This window comes from Solanum verrucosum, unplaced genomic scaffold (assembly GCF_900185275.1).
Source record: "Solanum verrucosum unplaced genomic scaffold, falcon-dt-bn FXZP01000214.1, whole genome shotgun sequence".
NCBI classification, from domain to species: Eukaryota; Viridiplantae; Streptophyta; class Magnoliopsida; order Solanales; family Solanaceae; genus Solanum; species Solanum verrucosum.
The window spans coordinates 3,671,342-3,696,392 of NW_026020059.1; the positions used below are offsets into that span (position 1 = coordinate 3,671,342).

The window sequence follows — 25,051 nt, forward strand, 5'->3', positions numbered from 1 at the left end:
CCCAAAAATTGAAGAATGTATCTCAGTATAATTTCTCAAATCTATATGAGTTATTTATATAAGGGCGATTGGTTGTGCCAAGTAAATTCAACTTATTCGTAAGAGAATTTATGAACCAGGGTTATCTCTTGAGTTCTTGCAGACTATTTCCACTACATGCCAATCCATTTATCGCCTAGGTTAATATTCGCAACCACCAATCAATCAAAATAAATAAAAATTAGTTTGATACCCTTATTAGCCAAAAATCGTAGAATATGGATATATATATATATATATATATATATAACTAAAATATTGAAGTGGTTGAAGAGCACAATCAAACGTATATCACGCCCATAATAATATTAATTGGTATACCCAAATTGCTAGAGCTAGGGGTGTACATGACCGGGTTGGTTCGGATTTTTCAAATATCAAACCAAACTATTTGTGTAAAATTTTAAATTTATAAACCAAACCAAACTAATAAAACTCGGATTTTTTTTGAGTTTTACAACCTCGGGTTGGTTCGGGTTTTTCAAATACCAAACCAAATCATTTGTGTAGAATTTTTTAATTTTTAAATCAAACCAAACTAATAAACCTTGGGTTTTTTTCAGGTTTTTTTATTTTTCCAGTAAAGTATTCATACAAACATATAATTAACTTGTGCTCCAAATATTTCTTTATAAGTCCAACCAAAATACAAGAAACAACACAAAATATGAGATGAGTGATGACACTAAAATATTCAATAAAAAATAATAATGAAATCATATAAAATATAAATATTGCAAATTAATAAGTCATAATGAATATGATCATAATTTAAAAGTGCTAAAGCATGCTAAAAGAAGTCTAATAAGTATTAATTACATGATTAAACATTAAAAAAAATTAAAATTAGATTATGTATTTTAAATGTCTAAACCAATGTAAAACTAAAGAACAAATATTCAACATTGTTGTCATTTTTAGTGTTGAATTAATTTATTTTGTTAGCATTAGTATTGATTTGATTTCAAATTGAGCTTTGCTAGAGTTACTAATATCTATGGACTACTAACCTTTATTGGACCATTCAAAATCCAAGTCTCAAAAAACTTGAAAAAATATGTTAAAAGATAAAAATTATGAAAACGTATAAATAATATTTAGAAATTACATCAAAGTAATATATAAAATAAAGTTGGTTTGGTCTTAGGTTGACTTTTTTTAGTTAAAAACAAATCAACCCAAGTATAGTCGGATTTTTTTTCCAATACCAAACCAAGTCAAACCAAACCACTAATTGAATTTTTTTTCAATTTTCGGTTCGATTTTGTACACCCCTAGCTAGAGCCTAGAGGTATTAAAATCATCACGTGAAAGCTAACACCTTATAAAATCTAGCAAGATTTATGCTTGTTAATCTAAATAAAAGATATGACAAAGTATCATTACATAGATAAAGTTATCTACTTAGAATATATCATATTCATTATTTATACATAAAAGTCTCGATAAGATGTATAACCTCAAATATGTTTCAATTAATGTTAATTTGTATAACTAAAGGAGATAACATATTTTATATATTTAATTAAACTACCTAATAAACGTTTGAGAATACGGACAAAATGAATTTCAAAATTTGAACCGAAAGTATCTGTTAAAAATACTTCATTATGTGTTTAGGTGCTCAATTGAAACAAATTGTAGATGTATCTTGTCTTGTTTAAAAGGATCGATCTAAAAAAACTTAAAACTCGTGAGACATCACTATTGCAAAAGAGACATCTAGTGGCAAGAGATTTTCCTTTTGGTGGCAATATTTATTGTCGTAAAATTAATATTGAGCATCAATTGAGTTAATGTTATTGTATTCATAGTCACTATAGCCTGCAGTGACATTTATATTCAGTATTCGTTTTAAATATCCATATTATACTACTATCACTAAATATAATATAATGATAATTATATCATTGTTACATAATTGTCGCAAAAACCTTTATTTATCTATAGCCAGCCAATCAGTTGGTGAGAAATCTGACGATCAAATCTTAGACCAAAAAAGATGACTAGAGAAAGATCATATTGTTACTTATTTGTAGAACCACTTTTTTTAAAATGACTTTCTAGAACTGGGCTTTCGAGAAAAAAATAATTTATATTTGGCTAATTCGTTTGAAAAGTGTTTTTCATAAGCAAATTGTTTTTGGCTAATTTTTTTTAAAAGTACTTTTAAGAGTCAAATTACAAAAAAGGACAACTATTAATGTATTTCTAATATTAAATTATTTTATAGAGAGAAACTATTTTAAATATCTATTATAAGAAAATTAATTTATTTTTTATTTTTTAAAATTAAAATTTACATGTTTAAATTTTCAATCAATACTACACCTTTTTGGGAGGCTGAAATCTTACATTGTTATTTTTTTTCTTTTTTCTAATCTTGTAAAAATATTGTTGTTACCTTTTTTCCAATTCTACCAAATAATATGCAAAATAATATATAATATATAAAATAATAATATATAAACGTAAAATAAATTATATGATTTATTATATAAAAATAAAAATAAAATTCTTAAATGAAATTTGACCAAATTTATGAAATATGCTACTTAATTAAAGAGAAATGTATTGGTAAATATGTATATATGAAAAGAATATTTTAGTCTTGAGAAAAATAATTTTTTATTTCTTCTTTTGTTTTTTTTTTTAAAATAGAAATTTTTAGCTTCTTCTCAACAACAGAAAAATTATTTTTCTCAACATTTAAAAGCACCTTTACTGATTTGTCAAACACTTAATTTTCAACAAAAGTGTTTTTTTCTTAAAGTAAGTGTTTCTGGTCTCCTAATATCAATGCCAAACAAGCTCTAAGTATGTGTTTACCTTTTTGGCATGTGAAAGGACATTTTTCAATAAAATGTTTTCATAAGAAAGTTATTTTTTGTATTTGGATACCAAAAATATTTTCTATTTTAATTATTATAACTTTTAATTTAATTATCAATTGCTTCAATCAGTAGGCATTTTTATCAATCTTTAATACACAAAATGTTTATCAAATAATTATTTAATTGCTAATTTTATTATTTATTTTAATATTTTTTTCAAAAAATATGTTACACTTACCAAACAATTTCTACTATATACTAGATATGAGACCTCATGCCGGCATGTGCCCAATATATGTCACTCTTTTAGTCTTAATTTATGTGATATTGTTGAAATTTGGAAAAACATCCCAAAAAATTATAATTTTAAAATATTTAAAATTGTTAATTATTGTGATTTATAGTTTTTTTGACATAATTTTTAAATAATATATATTTAGCTCTATATCCCAATTTATGTGGCGCATATAAAATTTCAAGAATCATCCAAATTTTTATATGTTTTTCAAATATTCCAAGTTGTTAATTATTGTGATTTATAGTGTTATATTACGTCATTTTTAAATAATATATGTTATTTCTTTTGTCCGAATTTATGTGGCACCGATAGAAATTTTACAATCAATCAATTTTTTTTAAATATTTTAAATTGTTAATTATCGTAATTTATAGTATATTTTAAATATAATTTTCAAATATTTGAAATATTAAAAAATACAAAATTACATAAATACCCTCGACTAGAAGAGCCACTAGCCTTCTCTATATTTCAACTATATATATATATTGAAGAATATTTTTTATCACATGAAGCACGAATTATGGAGAAGCTAGGAGGGCCCTCTTGGTCATCCTATACTTCTTCTTATTTTATGTTTTTATATAATTGATTGATTATAGCATAAGGATGAGCCAACTTGTTTTTTATAATAATAATAGTAATAATTATAATTAGTATTATTATTGTTAGATAAAACATAGTATTGTTATTATTGTTATTATATTGTTTTGTATTTGCCAAGCTTGTCTATATAAACTCTAGGATTTTATTATCCTTGCACCAAGATCAATAGCAAAAGCATATGAATTATACCCCTTTTGAAGACATGAAATCACTTTTTGCTCTCATCCTCCTCATTTCACTTGCCTTGGTAAGTTAAATTATATACAATGCACAAAAATATTTAAACAATTAGTTTATTTAATAGTAATAGTAATGTAGGTTATCGAAAAAATTCTACCGCTATTAGAAATAAAGGATTCTTTACCTCACAAATTAATAAGAAGTTTGTGTTATAAATATGATTTTTCATCTATTTTCAACCAAATCAGCTTATTTAAAAAACACATGGTGAGAAACAAATTCACATTGAAATACTGGAAAATTTCCTAATTTTTGCATGTGAAAAACTACTACATTTTCTTTTCTCACCAATTCAATCAAAATATTTGAGGGAATAGCCACTGAACATTTTTCAGTAGAATTAATCCAATATTTTTTAGTAGTGTACTTACAACAACAATAACATATCTAGTGCAATCTCATACATGAGGTCTAAAGAAAGTAATATTTATGCAGATCTTATCCTTACCTTGATATGCAGAGATGTTTTTTTTCGATACTCTCTCGACCGAAGAAAATAAGAAGAAAGACAAAAAAATTACATAATGTTATAAAAGAAATTAGTATTGTAATGGTGCACAAAACATAAACTTCTCTATTTAATGTCGTTAATTGATAACTTAAAATAAATGATCAGTAATCTTCTCTAACAAATTAAATTACATTAATAGCGTAAAAAATCATTATACGCATGGTTTAAATCCTAAAATTGCATGTTGCATTATGATCAAGCACAACATTCTTATAAACTTGCTTATTCTTTCGAAGTAACACCTCTGATCATACTAGACGTATTCGCCCATGGAAGCACGAGCCCAACACTCTACCTATTAAGATATGGATAACATCTACGTACGCTCTACCTTCCCAATCTACGCTTACTTGTGAGATTACATTGAGCCGAGGATCCATACCAAATGTTTATGCATATTTGTATACTAGATACAATACTACATGCTTGCATGAGTCCAATATATGTTATTTCATATATCTTAATTTACGTGGTACAGGTAAAATTAGGAAAGTCAATTTAATTTTATATAGTTTTTAAATATTTTAAGTTATTAATTATTGTAAATCATTGTACTTTTTACGTAATTTTCAACTAATATATGTTATTCCATATATGATATATCCCAATTTATATTGCTCAACAGATATTTCGTGAGTCAATCAATTTTTTAATATGTTTTTTCAAATATTTTAATTTGTACTATTGTGATTTATAGTACTATTAATTCGTAATTTTTATATATATAACATATACAAAAGAAAGCAACACAAATAAATTAAAATAAAATTAAATAGAAGGGCAAATTCGTCAAATGGCCTACTGCTTCCCAAGAGGCTTCTATATAATGGTAAAGTAATTAGTAATAAAAAATGAATGAACGTGTAACCATGTAACATAGAATTCAACTAACATTTTACTATCTGTCATTTCTGTGCAGTATGCAATCACCACAGATGCAAGAAGAGACCCTGGAGATTATTGGAGAATTGTGATGAAAAATGAGCTCATTCCTATAGCAATCCAGCATCTTATGCCTAGGTATGACGTTCCTTTCGAACCAAGTCCAACTGTAACTGCTTATTATCATGATGACGCTGGTATCAAACAAGAAGTCTTTTGAATCAAGACCAACTGCAACTTCTTACAGTGATAATGAAGTCAGTCTAAAAGGAGAAAGTTCCTTTGAACCAAGGCCAACTGTAACTTCTTATCGTGATGATAAAGTCAGTCTTAAAAAAGAAAAGTCTTTTGAATCAAGACCGACTTTAACTGCTTATTATCATGGTGATGTTGGCCTCAAACAAGAAAAATCATCTTTTACTAAAGATTTTGAACCAAGGCCAACTGCAACTTCTTACCATGATACTGAAGTCAGTCTTAAAGAAGAAAGGTCTTTTGAACTAAGGCCAACTTTAACTGCTTACTATCATGGTGATGTTGACCTCAAACAAGAAAAATCATATTTTACTAAAGATTTTGAACCAAGGCCAACCACAACTTTCTATCGTGACATTGAAGTCAGTCTTAAAGGAGAAAAGTCTTTTGAACCAAGACCGACTATAACTGCTTACTATCATGTGGTGCCGATCTCGAAAAAGAAAAAGCATCCTTTACTAAAGGTTTTGAACCAAGGCCGACTTTAACTTCTTACAGCAATGATGAAGTCAATCTCAAAGAAGAAAAGTCTTCTGAACCAAGGCCGGCTGTAACTGCTTACTATCATGGTGATGTTGGCCTCAAACAAGAAAAATCATATTTTACTAAAGATTTTGAACCAAGGCCAACTGCAACTTCTTACCGTGATGATGAAGTTAGTCTCAAAGAAGAAAAGTCTTTTGAACCAAGGCCGAATGTTAGTGTGTACAATGAGTGATATTGCAAAAGCATTGTGTGTCATTTAGTTTTTCTTGTAAACTCCCTCCATGTGAATGCCCTTTCGATGTTATGTGGTTTATGGAATAAGGAATAATAAACATTTGTACTATAGTATTTGTTTAGTTTAATGTAATGGTTGTTTCATTGTGTGCAAATTGTCCCTATTTATAGGGTTTGTTTGTTATAGAGGAAAATATTTTCTAGAAAATGTTTTCCAATTTTTTCATGTTTGGTTGGCTTAAATGTTTGGAAAATATTTTTCGAGTCAACTCATTTTCCTCAAATTTAAGAAAAATTACGTTCCCTTACAAAATTAAGGAAAACATTTTCCTAAACTTTACTCATCCTTTAATTTTTTCTTCTTACCCTACACATACCCGACCCTCCCCATTCAAAAAAATAATAATTTAAATTTTAAATATTTTTATTCTCTACCACCAAACCAGCCACAAAAAAATTAAAAATTAAAAAAAAAAATTCAAATTTTAAGATTTTTTTTACCTCACCCAACCCCTACCACTCCTACTCCCTACACCCCACTCCCCAAAAAGATGCTTTTGACAAATTTTTCAAATTTATTTTCTTTATAAATTTTTACGTCGCTCCCCCCCCCCAAGGGCACCCCTCCCCGGCCACCCCATTAATATTTTTTTTTGAGAGATATTTCAAATTTAAAAAAAAATCATTTTTACGCCACCCCCCACTCCCACCCCTACACCCCCCACCACCCCCACCTAGGCCATTCCCGTCAATTTTTAAAAAAAAATTGTTTTGGGAAAATATTTCAAATTTTAAACAATTTCACTTTTACTCCAGCCCCACCCCTACTCACCTCACCCCCACCCTACCCCCCTACCCTGCCACCTCCACCCAGGCCATTCCCGTAAAAAGAAATTATCTTTGGAAAATAATTTTTTTTCAGTTTTTACACCACCCCACCCCCTAACCCCCCCCCACACATCGGGATCCACCCCCTCCCCCACCTAGGCCAACCCGTTAATTTTTTTCTAAAAAAAAATTGTCTTTAGAAATATTTCAAATTTTTTTAAAAAAATTATGCCACCCCCTAGCCGCCCCCTTCCCCACCCATGCCATCCACGTTCTTTTAGGAAAAGGAAAACATGTAATCTCTATATTTGGCTAGTCATTTTTTCGTAGGAAAAAGATTATGACTCTATAAAAAAGGGCTCATTTCTTCTAACATAGCATCATTCATAATATTGTCCTAGGGGCTAAAGAGTTTTGTGTAGGGGAGAATGTGTGGGACACAGGTGTTACGTTAATACTTGTGTGAACCTCTTTGTATTTCGAGTGAATTGTATGAGGTTATTCCTCTCTGTATTTAGTACTCTTTTTTTATATAATGTACTAGAGAAATTGTCCAAGCTTCGCGCGGCTAGAAGAAATATTTATTTGACAATAATATATAATATTTATATTCATGTTAGTATCATATATATAGGCAATATTGATATTCTCTTCATCTGTGATATGATACACTTTTACATTTTTTTTTAAAAAAATTAAATTTTTTTACATCTTTTAAGTGCAAACTATTCATATGTATATAGTAGAATAAAATAATTATCGTGATGAAATAAATGAAATAAGAGATCATATCATGAAATAACATTATATTGAATTACATTTTTATCGATCCTCTATAAAAATTCTAATTTAGTAAAAAAAACTTTCGAAGTTCTTCATTGTGTTATTAATTTTTTTATTATAATTTTTATATTTAAATATTAATTAAATATTTATAAAAATTATGAAAAAGAAACATGAAAAAGTTATAACAATATTTAACAGTAGAAGTTACAAGTAAAATGAAGAGATATGAGTTATGAGTTTTATTATACATTAATTGCATTAATAATCATGTATTAATTTTATTTGTAAAAATAAATAAATATGAAAATAAGAGATAGAAATACAATATTGAATAAAAAAAATATAAATACATTTCAAACAAAAAAATAGTTACGAAAACAGATTGTTACATACAAAAAAAAAGACATCATAGAATTAACATTTTATTTTTAATTATTTTCTTGCAAGCATAATAAAAATGAAGTGCATGATCATCATAATTATTTTTTAAAAAATAAGATAGTTATATTAATTGTGCTTGATAAACAAATAGAATAGTAAAGAACCAAATGAGTAGCATTGTCAATACATGTAGTTAAGTTACTTATACAAACTAAAGTTTTAAAAAAATCTAGCAAAAGTAGCTACCTTACCAATACAAGTCAAAGTAAAAAAAAAATCTAACAAAAATAATCCTTAATTATGCTTCAAAAACTGTTTTTCTTCTACCATCTTTCTTTGCAGGTAGATCCGCCGTCATTTCTTTGCTTCATATGTCAAACTCTTCATCATATGCTACTAATTGAATAGAAAAACATAATTATGAATAAATAAAATATCATACCAATTGAAAGTGATTATACCAAAAGAAAGAAAGAAATCTAAACTATATGTAATACATCTGTAAAAAAAAAATCAATTGTACTAACAATAAATAATAATCATCTCTTGAAATCTACCAAATATTATAATCAAACTATATTATATTCTGTAAATTGACTATTAAAGAGAACAATCACATACTAACAACACATTGTTCATTATTACAAAGTTTATTTTAATCATACTTGCTTGAAGAATGATAATACATATGTATACATTGAAATTTTGTGGACTCTACCAAACGTGTTCAATTTGAATTGGGACACTAGAAGGTGTGTTCAGTTTCAATTAGAATTCTTGGAGGCTAAACCCTAAACCCCAGTTCATGCTTATATAAAGGGTACTATATTCCCTTGAAACGACATCTCGAATATTCTGCAAATTCATGAAATATTCATATAGAGGTCAAATATAAATCATCATAGTTCGAGAAATACGCCACTAACGGCCCTCGAATCATGGACAAATATATTATGAGAGAAGAATCGAGGAAGGAACAGAACTGAACTCGCAATCTTGATAAATAAAATTATGTATTTTCATATTTTATTTGTGATTGTAATTTATTTTACATATGTTTAAAATTTGTTGCAAACAAATTCATTTGTACACATTGAAATTTTGTGGGACTCTACAAGACGTGTTCAATTCGAATTGGGACTCTAGAAGGTATGTTCAATTTCAATTAGAATTCTTGAAGGCTACTCAACTCTAAACCCTAGTTCACGCCTACATAAAGGGTACTAAATTCCCTTAAAAGGCATCTTGAAAATTTCAAGGAGATCAAGTGTCACGACCCAGGAGTACCCCTAGAACTGACACGGCGTACAAGACTCCGAAAAGCCTCTTAGCATATCATAACATAACATAAAAGGAAATGGTGCGAAAATTTAAAACTTTTCTTTACGATCGAAGTCTTTTATAAAAACAAGCGGAAGTCTACACTTTGTCTCAAACCATCTATAACCATTTAAACTAAAAACTTTGGGACGCAGCCCATACAAATTCTAAAACATAAAAAAAGGACTTAAAGGACATGGTGGTCAAGCCCTCAAATGTTATGACTTAAAGGACATGGTGGTCAAGCCCTCGAATGCTATGAGGATTCACCATAACTTCTCTTCTTGATCTACTATGAACCTAGCCACGAGGATGGAAGTCGATATCTCCAAACCCTACACTTTGGGAAAAATGTAGAAAATATGGGTTAGTATAAAAATGCACTAAGTATGATAGCCATGCAGAAAAACCTTTAAAGCATGCTGAAAAGGACATTTTAGTTTAAAAGCATGCACTTTACCAAGTTTGAAAATCACCATGAACATTAGTATAAAAGCATAAGTCACAAACATATTCAACATATAGGTCATCATATCATAATGGAAACATACCATAAATACCCTCAAAACATCCTTGTGCAATGCATGAATAAGATCCCATAATCCTACCCACAATAAGGAAAGCTTCTTGAATAACTATAATTCATAATTCATATTCTTGTTCATACTATCATAGCATAATAGAACTATCTCATAAGTAACCCTAAGTTATACTTGTGCAATGCATAAATAAGATCCCATAATCCCATCTATACTAAGTACCACTTTTAGGTCACCATAATCATACTCATCATTCTTTAATCTCATCATTTGTTCATACTCATAGACAAGGAACATTCACATTTAATAAGCCATATCAAGGAAAGTAACATATAGCAACAATCCAAGTTAAGCATCCATCATTTCCATTAGCCTTTATATCAACATACTTAGTAGCATCATCATAAGCATATTCATTTTATAAAACATTATAACATAAAGGAGCACACCATGACTACTCTCAAAGCCTACTTGTGCAATGCATGGATGAAGGCTCATACCCCCACCCACACTAAGTAGTGCATTCTTGAGAAGCCATAGTTCATAATCATTCATTGTGAGGGTAAGCCTTAACCAACATAGACCATGTGAGCAAATCAAGGGTGGTTTACTTGCCTAAGGTAGGACCGGTAACATTTAGCTTAGGTGGATCCATTAGCTAATAACCTATGAGGGCACATAGTTTATGGGATAAGGAGATTGCTACTAGATATCCCGTCTCAACTCACGTATGGGCATCCATCTCAAGAGATTGCTACTACAAACCCCGCCTCAACTCACGTATGCGTTTCCATCTCAAGCAATAACCACTCAGTGCTTAGCATTATTCCCCACAGAGTACTTAACATTTGTTTACTTGAGTTCATTATTTTGGGAGAAATGGGATATGGATATTGCTACTAGATACCCCGCCTCAACTCACGTATGGGCATCCATCTCAAGAGATTGCTACTAGAAACTCCCCCTCAACTCACGTATGAGTTTCCATATCTATCAATATCCATCTCAACCCAATATCTTTCATAAGATAGCTCATAGATTCAATTGGAGAGAATAACCTTTCAACCTAAGAATCCCCATATTATGAGAAAACCTTTCACAACATGCCATCATCATTCATAAGTGTATAATTGAGAATAGTCTTTCAATCAACACATCATCATTAGCATAATCATAGAAACGTTATTCATAAGTGTGTGTGAGAATAACCTTTCAAAGACACCACAATTACATCATAGTCATAATTACTCTACTCTCAAAGTGTTCATAAAGCATATACATATATCTCATAGTCATGCATAATTCTCATAAATTGCCCTTCAAGGATTCATCAACACATCTAGAATTACTACATTAGACATGGATGATAACATAATTCAAGTAATCAATGCATAACCTTCATAATTATATAACATTCTAATTGCATCAATCAATACTCACACTTTAAGATCCAATTTGGGAAAATAGGGTAATTCATGGATTCTTGATGAATTCAACTTAAAATCATGTAAAATCATCAATATCCATAAACAAACACAATTCAATCATTTAAAACGAATTTGAAAGGAATCCATGAGATTGAAGTCAAACCCTAACTTTTGGATTTTCTAGCTTTGAAATTGGGGGTTTTAGAGGGGCTTTATGGGTGAAGGCTACCCATAGATGAAGAGCTACCATACCTTATTGAAGATTTACCACGAATTTGAGAAGCAAAGCTTGATGCTTCAACCCTAGCTTCACCTTTCTTCTTCTTCTTCCTTGGAGTTCTAGAGAGATGAATTTGGGGAAAGTTGCTTATGGATTTGGGTTTGGGATTTTATGAAGTGAATGGGTTGGTTAATGACTTAAAATGACTTATATAGGTGTATTAAAATAATATAAAATGACTCCACTTAATACTAATTATAAAGGAAATTACCTAAACAATCCTAGCTTTAATCGACTTTGGAACAGTGTTACAGGCATGACCCACGGACCGTGGGTGGGACCACGGCCTGTCCTGGTTAGGCATGGTTCGTGGTCTGCAGCTTGTTGGATGGGGGCTTAGCTACGAAGCTTATCCACAAGGCGTGGATGGACCTACGCCCCGTAGGTCCCCATCCGTGGTTCACTTTGGGCAGCTTAGAGGTTAGACTTTAGGGTTCTCCTCAAGGGCCCTTGGTTGGTCCTTGGGGGGTCATACCTTGACGGTTAACCCCTAAACCCTTCATTCTAAGTACGAGAAGCAAATTTTACTACTCTAACAATTACGACAAGCTCTAGTTAAGCCTACTAGTTTTTGGGGTGTTACATTATCTCCCCCTTGGAAACATTCGTCCTTGAATGACGATTTAGACACCATACAGAATTAAAGATTCAAGACTAGCAGTCCATCATGCATAAAACATCAAACTAATGCACAATTCAAAGGAGGAAACATCAACTCCATCTCAACATGATCAATGCAACACAAGGAAGTAAGAATTACATCTAACAACCCATTATGCATGCAAACTTCAACATTTCACATATTCATTGGAGGAACAACCTTCTCCAACTCAAAGCATTCTCAACATAATATCATGAAGAAAATTATGCAATTACTCTCAAAAGCATATTAATGCATGTTCATTAACTCATCTCATGAAGCATATAGACAACTCATACTAAATGCACAACAACATAAGGAACACAAAAATCATGAAAACTCATTTTCTTGCTAATCATGAACTTCTCAAGAACATGCATAACACAAGGAGATCATGGAACACATACAACATCCAAGACTCCACAATCATGAAACAAGTCAAGGGAAACTTATCCTCTCAAGCTAAAGGAGGAATAGAATGAGGAGATAAGGATATCGGGACATCTCATTGGCCCTTGGCCTCCTAAGTAGCACCCTCACTTAAAGTTGTTGACACCCAATTTTGACCCTCCACGATTTGATTAATTTTTAAGCTTCTTGAATTTTAAACAATTGGAAATAATTGTTTTTGAAAAATCTAAAACTGTTTTCAAGCTTGGTTTTGTTTTGTTTTTAGAAGCAATTATATATTTTTATATTTATATACATATAAGTTTTGTGTACGACTTTGAGGTTTTATAAATATTTTAAAATTTGTCTCAAAAAATAATGTTTAACTTAATACTTATCTTATTTTTTCCTAAACTAATCAAAATTTTAATTAGTGTGGCAATTAGCATTATTTTCATTAATTAAGTTAATTATTTCACATTTATAAAAATCAAGAAGGTTATTAATTGATTAGATACATATCTATTTCCTTTGAAATCAAATTGGACCTCAACTTTTCAATTCAAACAAAAGAAAAGACCCAAGTTCTTGGCCCATTTTCAAAGACCCGGCCCAACTCTCTAATTCTCATACAACTCATCAGCTATACATACAACAGAAACCGAACAGACCCGACCCCGTATCTTTTTATTCCCAGCATGAACAGCGACTCCAATTGCTGCAAACCAGAACGAGCCAGCGAAACCCAGAAGCAGTCCAACCAGTCGCGACCCATCGTGAGTCCAGTCGCGCATCCTCTCACTCTCCTCTCTCCCTTATCTTCTCGTACGAGAACGTTCGATAACAAGGCCAGGTGTCTCAATCTTGATGCCTCGTCGTCCTTTTCCTAAATCAGAGGGCTCTCGTCCTCAATCTATTGGAAATAGTACGATAGTAGCTATCCAAGCCTTATCCTTGGAGAATTTTTGAATTTGAGATTCTCCCACATCATTCAGACCCTTTTTTCTTCCCCATTTTTTCCCTTATAAATAGGCTTCTCTTTACTGTTCAAAGGGGACGGATTTTTGGAGACCAAAGAGTAGCATAAAAGTTTTTGGAAATCTTTGTTCAATAGTTTAAAATTTTGTGGCTTTTGTGGCAATTCGAGTTGAACAGGTGGAATCGTCTTCCCAACTCGTCGTTCCGGTTCGCTGCCTAGAACCACGTAACATTCTTATTCCCTTTTCTCCTTTAGTTTTATGCTCTTTTTTTTAAATTAGTTGTAGATTCTTCTGTTATGTGTTTAGTTAAATTTAGTCCGTCTTAGTTTTTTTTTTTTTTCTTATTAACTATCTGTTCTCAATTTGATATGAAGTGTTTTGTTGTTTTCTTTAGTGATTGTGTATGCTTAATTTAGTTTACTAAAAAATGTTCAGATTTGACTTCAATTTTTGGCATTTTTGTTAGTGTTAATCTTGCCACTCGTTTTAATGTGATTTATATCATGAGTATTTTGTTGTCCTGTTATTGATTCTTAAGGAGCTGTTAAATTCTTCAATTTTAGCTGGTATTAGTCCCTTTCAAACTGTCTAAATATAACTCTCCATTTGGCAGTCAATTATTGTGTAAATGTTGTGGTGATCGTCTTTTAAAGCTCATCAGTGATCTCTATTTTAGTCACTTCTATGTGAAAAAATGTAATCTATATGGCTGATCTTTCTAGGCGTTAGTTTGTTCTCACTCGTGGTTTTGTTTTCCTGTGAGGTTACACATAAGCTTCTTGTCTGTTTAGATAGTAACAAATGTTGAGTGATCTTAAGTTGGTTTATGTGATCGATTGACTGTACTTAGATCCTTGTTTGAATTTGCTAAGTTATTTTGGTGTAAAATTATCTCGTATTTTCCTGCTCTCTGTTTGTCTTTCTTATAAACTAAATTAAAATTGGTTTAAAACTTTGATCAAATCGAGTTTAAATTTGTTTATCTTTAAACTTGATATGGATCTGTTGGGATTATCTGCTAGTTTTTTTCGTAGTCCTGCACATCTCATATTTTGTGTAGATTAGTTCAACTATCTTGCACCAGCTAGATTTATGGTTTAATTCCTTTTCTATGTTACTTTGGATTAAATTAGTTACAATCTAGTATTATTGTTTGGGAAAATGCATAAGTACCCCCAGCCTATGCCCAAAATCCCTAAGATACACCTAACATTTACTAATGTTCTATTACCCCCCTGAACTTATTTTATATATAATTTTTTACCCTTTTTCGACCTACGTGGCACTATCTTGTGGGCCCAGCGTGTGTTGACAATTTTTTCAAGGATAGTGTCACGTAGGCCGAAAAGGGGTAGAAAATTAATTAAAAAATAAGTTCGGGGGGGGGGGGGGGGGGGGGGTAATAGGACCTTAGTAAAGATTAGGTGTGTCTCAGAGTTTTGGGCATAGATTGGAGGGTACTTATGCATTTTCCCTTATTGTTTTGATTAAGTTTGTGAAAAAGGTTAGTCTTAATTTAATTATTGATTGGATTGGGTGAGAGATATGTGTGATGAGTTTGTTTTTTATTTTTCTCTCTCTGTTGAATCATATTAGACAAAAGTTAGCAGATTTTTGTTTTTTTTACAACTTTCTGCATGCTTTTTGTTTACTGGGAAATTTGAGTTTGCAAGTAGATATAGCCAAATTATGTGATCAAGCTAGTCCTATCTTTCTGTAGCTCATCTGTATTGTTTTGACTTCCTGAACACAGCTCCTAATATTGGATTGAATTATATCATTTGCTTGTCATTAAGTCATATTGGTTTTCTCTTAATTGTTTTGCTAATATCTATTTCCATCATTTTTCTGCGCATGAACCCTCTCCGAATGAGTCCAACGGACTCTCCTCTCTTACATATTTCTCTTCTTGAATCGACCTCCATCGGAGTCGTGAAAGGGATACCATGTTATTGGGTTAAAATCCCAAGAAAGTAGCAGCAACAGCAGCCTTAAAAGGCCGAAAACGAAGAGCAAAAATTGGGTTAAAACCCCCAAAAGACAGCAGTAGCAGTAGCCCAAAGGGCTGGAAAATAAAAATTGGACTTTAATTTGAGCGCAGCAGCAAACAAGAAGCAGCAAGTGAACTTAAAATTGTCCAAGTTCTATTTGCACTTTGTTTTCATTATATTGTGATTTTGTGATAATTGCTCTTAACTTCTAACATTTATTTTCTTAACTTAGATGAATCTTTGGAGGGATTTTATTTCATATTTTGTCGTTTGTTTACTTTAAGTTTTTCAAATTTCCAAACCCATTTTAAGTTAGGTAATTTAAGCTTATAGAATGACTTAAGAACCCTTCATTTCTTTCATAGTTATTGAAAAGCTTTAAATCCATATTTATGAGTTTGAACTAACTATTTAGTTCAAATTTTTGAATAGGATAAAATTGTTAAGTTTCTTAAAATAAATTAGTTGTCTTTTAATTTAACTTAGGACTTTGTATGAATGACTTGAGAATCTTTAATATCCTTTCATAGTTGTTAAACAAGGTCTTTTAATACATGTTTATGAGTTTGAATTAATTGTATGGTTCAAAACATGACTATGGATAAAAGTTTTAAATTAAGTTTATTCTTGAGATTTTTAGAAGTATCAAGAGATTTTCATCTAAGTTTCAAGTGAGATTTTTATAAGCAACCCCTTTTACAAAGTTAGCCAAATTTTTAAATCCGTCGGTCAACTGTGTGTTAGCGGATTCTCTAAGATGCCTAAACCCTTTCTTAAAGAATTATTTGAACCCTTACCCGACTCTGATTTTATTTAATATGTTTTCTTTCAAAAATTCCCCTTTTAAATGGTTTTCTTAATTTTTTTCCATTTTTTCCTAAAAGTTAAGTGGCGACTTCCAAATTACAAATTTTTCCAAAAGGTTAATAAATTTGTCAAAGTTGCAAAAATGGTTTCGAAACCTTAGTTTTCGAAATCAGGTCGTAACAAAGACCACTCCTTCATAGTTCTATGAAAGCAACGTCCTCATTCTTATATTTCTTAACTTGCCGGTCTAAGGTCTCTACCAGTACTTCTAAATTAGAGAGATTCTCCTTAAGCAACTCTAGTCCACAAATAACCTTACCAACACCACTCAAGATCTCATATGAACCTACCAAACGTGGACTAAACTTCTCAAACTCACTACACCTCTCAAGGTGAAAATTTCAAGCCAATCTAAATCATGAACATCTAGAACACTCAACGACCTTGCTATCTAAGCACATTATCTCCCCCTTGGGAGTAAGCCTATACGAACTTTTCTAAGCAACATTTCTTCCAACCCTAAGGTCAGTCCAAGTTATCATTGATCCTTCGCACAAGATGATTCTAAACCATGGTGAATTACACTTCTACCCTCTTTTAGAGGAATCTACTCACTCAACACCTCTAGGCATCACTTAAACACCCTATTCATCAAATCTTCTAACACACCCTAAAACTCATCATGATTAAGTCGAGTTCTACCAACAAACACCCATAACCATAATGCAACCCATTATACAAATGGATATCATCTAAACCTATGATATCATGTCTCATCTAGTCACAAGGTCCTAATTGGCATCACTACCAACCTTTTCTCCCTCGATCCTTGTAGCATGAACCCTTAAGTGGGCATATCCTGAAGACCATCAAACAAGGAGTAAGAGAGAGACCTTATAGAGTTAAACTCTATGGCACGACTTAGAGAATGGAGAAGTGAGATTTCCTATCATCCAATAGCCTCATATTCATAAATGTGGCGCGCTTCACACTATGAACAAGACTCAACTAGACGTGGTTTGAGACGTCCTAGAACTATTCCAAAATCTTGTGCTCTATACCAAGTTTGTCACGACCCAAGAGTACCCCCTAGATATGACACGGCGTACAAGACTCCCAAAAGCCTCTTAGCATATCATAACATAAGATAAAAGGAAATGATGCGGAAATTTAAAAATTTTCTTTACAATCGAAGTCTTTTATAAAAATAAGCGAAAGTCTATACTTTATCTCAAACCATCTATAACCATTTAAACTAAAAACTTTGGGACGCAGCCCATACAAAATTCTAAAACATAAAAGAAGGACATAAAGGACATGGTAGTCAAGCCCTCGAATGCTATGAGGACTCAACATAACTTCTCTTCTAGATCTATTATGAACCTAGCCACGAAGATGAAAGTCGATATCTCCAAACCCTACACTTTGGGAAAAATGTATAAAATATGGGTTAGTACAAAAATGCACTAAGTATGATAGTCATGCAGAAAAACCTTTAAAGTATGTTGAAAAGGACATTTTAGTTGAAAAGAATGCACTTTACCAAGTTTAAGAATCATCATGAACATTAGTATAAAAGCATAAGTCACAAACATATTCAACATATAGGTCATCATATCATAATGAAAACATACCATAAATACCCTCAAAGCATCCTTGTGCAATGCATGAATAAGATCTCATTGAACCCACACTAAGGAAAGCTTCTTGAGTAACTATAGTTCATAATTCATATTCTTGTTCATACTATCATAGCATAATAGAACCATCTCATAAGTAACCCTAAGTTATACTTGTGCAATGCATAGATAAGATCCCATAATCCCATATATACTAAGTACCACTTTTAGGTCACCATAATCATACTCATCATTATTTAATCTCATCATTTGTTCTTACTCGTAGACAAGAAACATTTACATTTAATAAGTCATATCAAGGAAAGTAACATATAGCAACAATCCAAGGTAAGCATCCATCATTACCATTAGCCTTTATATCAACATACTTAGTAGCATCATCATAAGCATATTCATTTTATAAAACATTATAACATAACAGAGCACACCATGACTACTCTCAAAGCCTACTTGTGTAATGCATGGATGAAGCTCATACTCCCACCCACACTAAGCAGTGAATTCTTGAGAATTCATAGTTCATAATCTTTCATTTTGAGGGTAAGCCTTAACCGACATAGACCATGTGAGCAAATCATGGAATCCAGTGTTACCCACACCGAAAAGGGTGGTCTACTTGCCTAAGGTAGGACCGGTAACATTTACCTTAGGTGCATCCACTAGCTAATAACCTATAAGGGCACATAGTTTATGGAATAAAGAGATTGCTACTACATATCCCGCCTCAACTCACTTATGGGCATCCATCTCAAGAGATTGCTACTAGAAACCCCGCCTCAACTCACTTATGAGTTTCCATCTCAATCAATATTCACTCGGTTCTTAGCATTATTCCTCACAGAGTACTTAACATATCATTGCTTAAGTTCATTACTATGGGATAAATAGGATATGGAGATTGCTACTAGATACCCCGCCTCAACTCAAGTATGTGCATCCATCTCAAGAGATTGCTACTAGAAACCTCGCCTCAACTCACATATGAGTTTTCTATCTCTATCAATATCCATCTCAACCCAACATCATTCATAAGATAACTCATAGATTCAATAGGTGAGAATAGTCATTCAACCTAAGAATCCCCATATTGTGAGAAAACCTTTCACAACATGTCATCGTCATTCATAAGTGTTTAATTGAGAATAGCCTTTCAATCAACACATCATCATTAGCATAATCATAGAAACTTCATTCATTGAGAATAACCTTTCAACAACATCACAATTACATCATAGTCATAATCACTTTACTCTCAAAGTGTTCATAAAACATATACATATATCTCACAGTCATACATAATTCTAATAAATTGCCCTTCAAGGACCATAAATCATGATTCATCAACACATATAGAATTACTACATTAGCCATGGATGATAACATAATTCAAGTAATCAATTCATAACATTCTAATTACATCAATCAATACTCACACTTTAAGATTCAATTTGGAAAAATAGGGTAATTCATGGATTCTTGAGGAATTCAACTTAAAATCATGTAAAATCATCAATATATCCATAAACAAACATAATTCAATCATTTAAAACGAATTTGAAAGGAATCCATGGGATTGAAGTCAAACCCTAACTTTTGGATTTTCTAGCTTTGAAATTGGGGGTTTCGAATGGGCTCTATGGGTGAAGGCTACCCATAGATGAAGAGCTACCATACCTTATTGAAGATTTACCACGAATTTGAGGAGAAAATCTTGATTCTTGAACCCTAGTTTCACCTTTCTTCTTCTTCCTTGGAGTTCTAGAGAGATGATTTTGGGGAAAGTTGGTTATGGATTTGGGTTTGGGATTTTATGAAGTGAATGGGTTGGTTAATGACTTAAAAGGACTTATATATATGTATTAAAACAATATAAAATGACTCCACTTAATACTAATTAAAAAGGAAACTACCTAAACAACCCTAGCTTTAACCGACTTTAGGACAGTGTTACAGGCATGACCCATGACCCACGGATCGTGGGTGGGACCACGGCCCATCCTGGTTAGGCGTGGTTCGTGGTCTGTTGCTTGATGAATGGGGGTTTGAGCTACGAAGCTCACCCACAAGGCGTGGATGGACCTACGCCCTGTAAGTCCCCATCTGTGGTTCACTTGTTTGGGCAGCTTGGAGGTTAGACTTTAGGGTCCTCCTCAAGGACCCTTTATTGGTCCTTGGGGGGTCATACCTTGACATTTAACCCCTAAACCCTTCATTCTAAGTACGAGAAACAAATTTTACGACTCTAACACTTACGACAAGCTCTATTTAAGCCTACTAGTTTCCGGGGTGTTACATCAATATCTCGAATATACCACAAAAGTCAAGGAATATTCATATAGAGGTCAAATCTAAATCATCTTAGTTCAAGAAATACGTCACTGACAGCCCTTGAGTTTCATCGAGTCTACACTCCGACAAGCCTTGAAGCAGGGAGCATTTGTAGACATTGAAATTTTGTGGGACTCTACAAGACGTGTTCAATTCGAATTGAGACTCTAGAAGGTGTGTTCAGTTTCAATTAGAATTCTTGGAGGCTACTCAACCCTAAACCCTAATTCATGCCTATATAAAGGGTACGTACTAAATTCCCTTAAAAGGCATCTCGAAAATTCCAAAGAGATCAAGATCTCGAATATTCCACAAAAGTCATGAAATACTCATATAGATGTCAAATCTAAATCATCTTAGTTTGAAAAATACGTCACTGCCCGAATCATGGATAAATCTCAGGAGAGTAGAATCAAGGGAGGAATAGAATTGTACCCACACCATTATCAATAAAATATTCATGTTTCTTCATATTTTATTTGTGTGGTTGATTTATTTTCCATATGTTTAAAATTTGTTGCAGACAACATACATAAATAAAATATTAAGAAAGCGTGTTCAAATACATAAAAATAAAAAGATACTTGAGAATGAAATATTTCGTACCTTCCATGTACTTCTTTTTCTTTACATGTTAGTTAATTCACAAACTAATATGATGAAGAAGAGAAAATATATTCTTGAATGTGAATTATCATGAAATTAAATATGAATTTATATAGGCAAAATGTAGAAGAAAAAAAAGACTTGGGAATGAAATATTTCTCAACCTCATGTACTTCTTTTTTGTTACAAGTTAGTTAATTCCCAAACCCATATTATGAAGAAGAGAAAAATAATCTTGAATGTGAATCTCCATGAAAGTAAATATGAGTTTATATAGGCAAATATAGGAATACCATAAGACATCATAAACTTACAAATTAATGTTTAGGGGTTATGGACATGAAAATTATGAGAGTCTTGACTATTATTAAAAATAAAAATTAAAGAGGTGTAGGTCATGGATAATTACTCCTTTTAAATAAATTAAATAATACAAAGAAAAATACTTAAAATATTAAAATATATTATCATTTTATGATTAGAAGTGAGGCTAACAAAGAAAAAAAAATGTGAAAAGTCTTTGTTACAAATGTTACTCCATTAATAAAATATTTATTTGTAATAAATTAAGTAATTTGTTTTTATAATACAATAATTAATTAAAATAAGAAAAAATGCAAAAAAAAAAAGAGAAAAAAGATAAATGCAAATGGAGGCCATAGAGAGATGTCACATCACCTTGTCTATGTTTCTCCCATATATATATATATATATATATATATATATATATATATATATATTGCTCATCTCTTCTTGTGGATGTAGGTTGATTGACCAAACCACGTTAAATTTTTGTGTCTTTTGATATATTTCTCACTTTTCTTCTTACTGATGATCTTTCGAGGTTTGCTTTGTTAGCTTCCGCATGATACCCTAATTATTTCAGTTCAAACAAGTGGTATTAGAGTCGGGTTTGATAATCAATGGTTGAACCAGGTTAAGAACGGGTGCTCATCTTGGCGGGCTCAATTTTAGCCACAACCTATTTTAAGGTAATGAAGACTTTTGTTGGAGCTAGATTTTCCTTTTGATGTCAATATTTATTGTCGTAAAAATATTAAGCATCAATTGAGTTAATGTCATTGCATGCAGAGTCATTATAACCTTTAGTGGCATTTATATTCAGTATTCGTTGTAAATATCCATATAATATTATTGTCGCTAACAAAGGCGGACCCACGTGGAGGTCAGATGGTTCACCCGAACCCCCTCATCAAAAAATTACACGATATATACAAGGTCTATTTCTAATTTTATGAGTACATATATTAAAATGAACCTCCTTAAAATAAAATGCAAGAATGGTTCATCAGCGGCTAAGCAGTTCAATTTTGACCGAAATGGTTTAGGTTCGATTCCTGCTTGCAACATTTTTCCACTTGTTTTTTTGTTTTTTTTTTTTTTTTTGCTTTGAAAGGCTTAATGAGCTCTGGTTTTGGGCTCAAATCCAAACTCAATGAAATGCCTCATTGTTTTTTGGGTTCAATGTAAAGCTTTATTGTTTTTGTTATCATTATTTTTCTCTCTATGCTATTTCTTTTTCTCAATTTATCTTTGTTTAAATTTATCAGACATATTGTTTTATACTTTTGTCTTTTATTCTTCTTATTTGTACAACTCATTTTATTTCTACTTAAGTGTCTTTCCATGTACTAACTCGAAACTTGTTTAAAAAATAATGAATTATTATTAAATATGAAATTGATTTACAAAATATATTATATAAAATAAATTAAATTAAAGTTGATCGAATGAAGAAATTTAAAGTCATGAAAATTCTTTTAATAAAATCTAATTAATTGATTTTTCTCCTTAATTTTATAGTATTTCTTTCTTCTTTTTTTTCAGTTCGATTTTAAAAAGATGAAAACTAAACTAAATTTATTTGATATATTCATCATTTGTCTTTTTCACAAATGACTAACCTATAAATTGAATTAAATGAACTAAAAAATTGACGATCTCAATTAGTTATCTTATGAATATACATTATAATATTAGTAACTCAATTCTTACACCCTTTTTAAAGAATTTTAGTGGTTGAATTTAAAAAAAGTTCAAAAATAGAGTAGAACACTGCAATATAAAAGAGAGAAAAAAAAGCACATGAAATATTTTTTTTAAAAGCTCGATAAAATAGCTAAAAGTAGAATAAACTAAGCGCGGCATGACAAGGCAAGTTAAACTTATTGAATTCAGATTACTAGTTTCCTCCTGTCTCGCTCAATTTTTCATCTTGTAATTTTTACATGTTTACTTCTTTATACTTCGAACCCCTTCACAGAAATCTTGGATCTGCCACTATTATATTAAGATAATTATATCATTGCTACAGCCTACATAATTGTGGCAAAATCATTTATTTATTATATCGTGGGAAGTGATTAAGTATTAACCACCGTTTTGTAAGAAATTTATAGCCAGCCAATCAGTTGGTGAGAAATCTGACGATCAAATCTTCGACAAAAATAGCTGACTAGAGAAAGATCATATTGTTACTTATTTTATATTATAAGATACTAGTGAACATTTCCGCGCTTCGCGCGGTCATAAAAATTATTTATAAATTCAAAAGTCACTCACTTATTGTAGTTATCGATCTTAGAAAGTCACTCAATCATGAATATTTATCTTGAAAATTCACTTTATCAATCTAAATAATTTTTTCATTAAATTTTGTTGACATGAAATTTTTATTTTATACTAAATTTTTAAAAAATAAAAAAAGTGTCAATTGTAATCATTTTATTGATGCACCCCACTAAAATTATATAGAAATATATATTTATCAAGATCACTTCATTTTATATGCATTTAAAAAAATATTTAAAGCAATCACTCAAATATGACGACATAATTTGCTACTCTAATTTTTCTCATATAATTAGAAACATTGGAATCTTTGTTATTGTCTAACTATTGTTCAAACGTTGACATATATAATTAACTGATTACTCAATTATAAGCTAAATCTTTTTATATAAAATGCGTAACTGAGTTGTGTGTTTTTGTATTTATAATTTATATTGGTACTGTAGATATAAGTTTGTTTTACTAACTATAGTTATAAATTTTGTTATATTATATATTACTTAATTTTAGTGGGACACGTCAATAAAAAGATTATAATGAAGATCTTTTTATTTCTTAAAAATTTAGCTTAAAATGAAATTTTCAAGTCAACAAAAATTAATGAAAAAATTCTTTAAATTGGTTGGGTGACGTTTTATGTAGAATACCAATAGTTGATCGACTTTCTAAGATAATTATTCATAGTTGAGTGACTTTCTAAGATAACTACACATAGTTGAGTGACTTTTGTGTTATAAAACAAAGTTGAGCGACTTTCTGAGAAAACTACTCATAGTTGAGTGAATTTTTGAGAAAGTTATTCATAATTGAGCGACCATTTGAGATATTATCTCCTAATCCTACTTCCTCTTTTTGTTTAGTTACTTCCTTCAATCATTCCTATGTTGAATTATTTATTTTATTGAATTATTTTCTTGTTTCTCTAGTTCTCGTTGCTAGTTAAATATTGTGCTCTATTTTTAAATAATCAAAAAGAAAATTTGCTTCTTTCTTACTTTAATATTTTCATCACCTATTCGAAACTAACGTTTTTTTTATCTTTCCTTGTCTTCTATAATAACTGTCTTCTCCTAATTAATTGACAAATTATTTAGTCAAAGTTAGACTTTTAAATTAAAATGATATGCACTA

At 31.0% G+C, this 25,051-nt stretch overlaps 1 protein-coding gene across 1 annotated transcript; it reads left to right on the top strand.

Moving 5' to 3' along the window:
- Positions 1 to 3,979: 3,979 nt before the first annotated feature.
- On the top strand, positions 3,980 to 6,383 carry LOC125823250 (organ-specific protein S2-like). Its single transcript, XM_049502648.1, has 4 exons — positions 3,980 to 4,024; positions 5,448 to 5,571; positions 5,684 to 6,067; positions 6,214 to 6,383. Exons 1-4 carry the CDS (start codon positions 3,980 to 3,982, stop codon positions 6,381 to 6,383), a joined length of 723 nt encoding a protein of 240 aa, XP_049358605.1.
- Positions 6,384 to 25,051: the final 18,668 nt, after the last annotated feature.

What these genes read in the sequence shown, in the direction of transcription:
- LOC125823250 (XM_049502648.1), top strand. Translation starts at nt 3,980, where the DNA reads ATGAAATCACTTTTTGCTCTCATCCTCCTCATTTCACTTGCCTTG. An exon ending in TCCTCATTTCACTTGCCTTG is followed by an intron (nt 4,025 to 5,447) that starts GTAAGTTAAATT and finishes ATTTCTGTGCAG; the next exon opens with TATGCAATCACCACAGATGC. An exon ending in TGACGTTCCTTTCGAACCAA is followed by an intron (nt 5,572 to 5,683) that starts GTCCAACTGTAA and finishes GTCTAAAAGGAG; the next exon opens with AAAGTTCCTTTGAACCAAGG.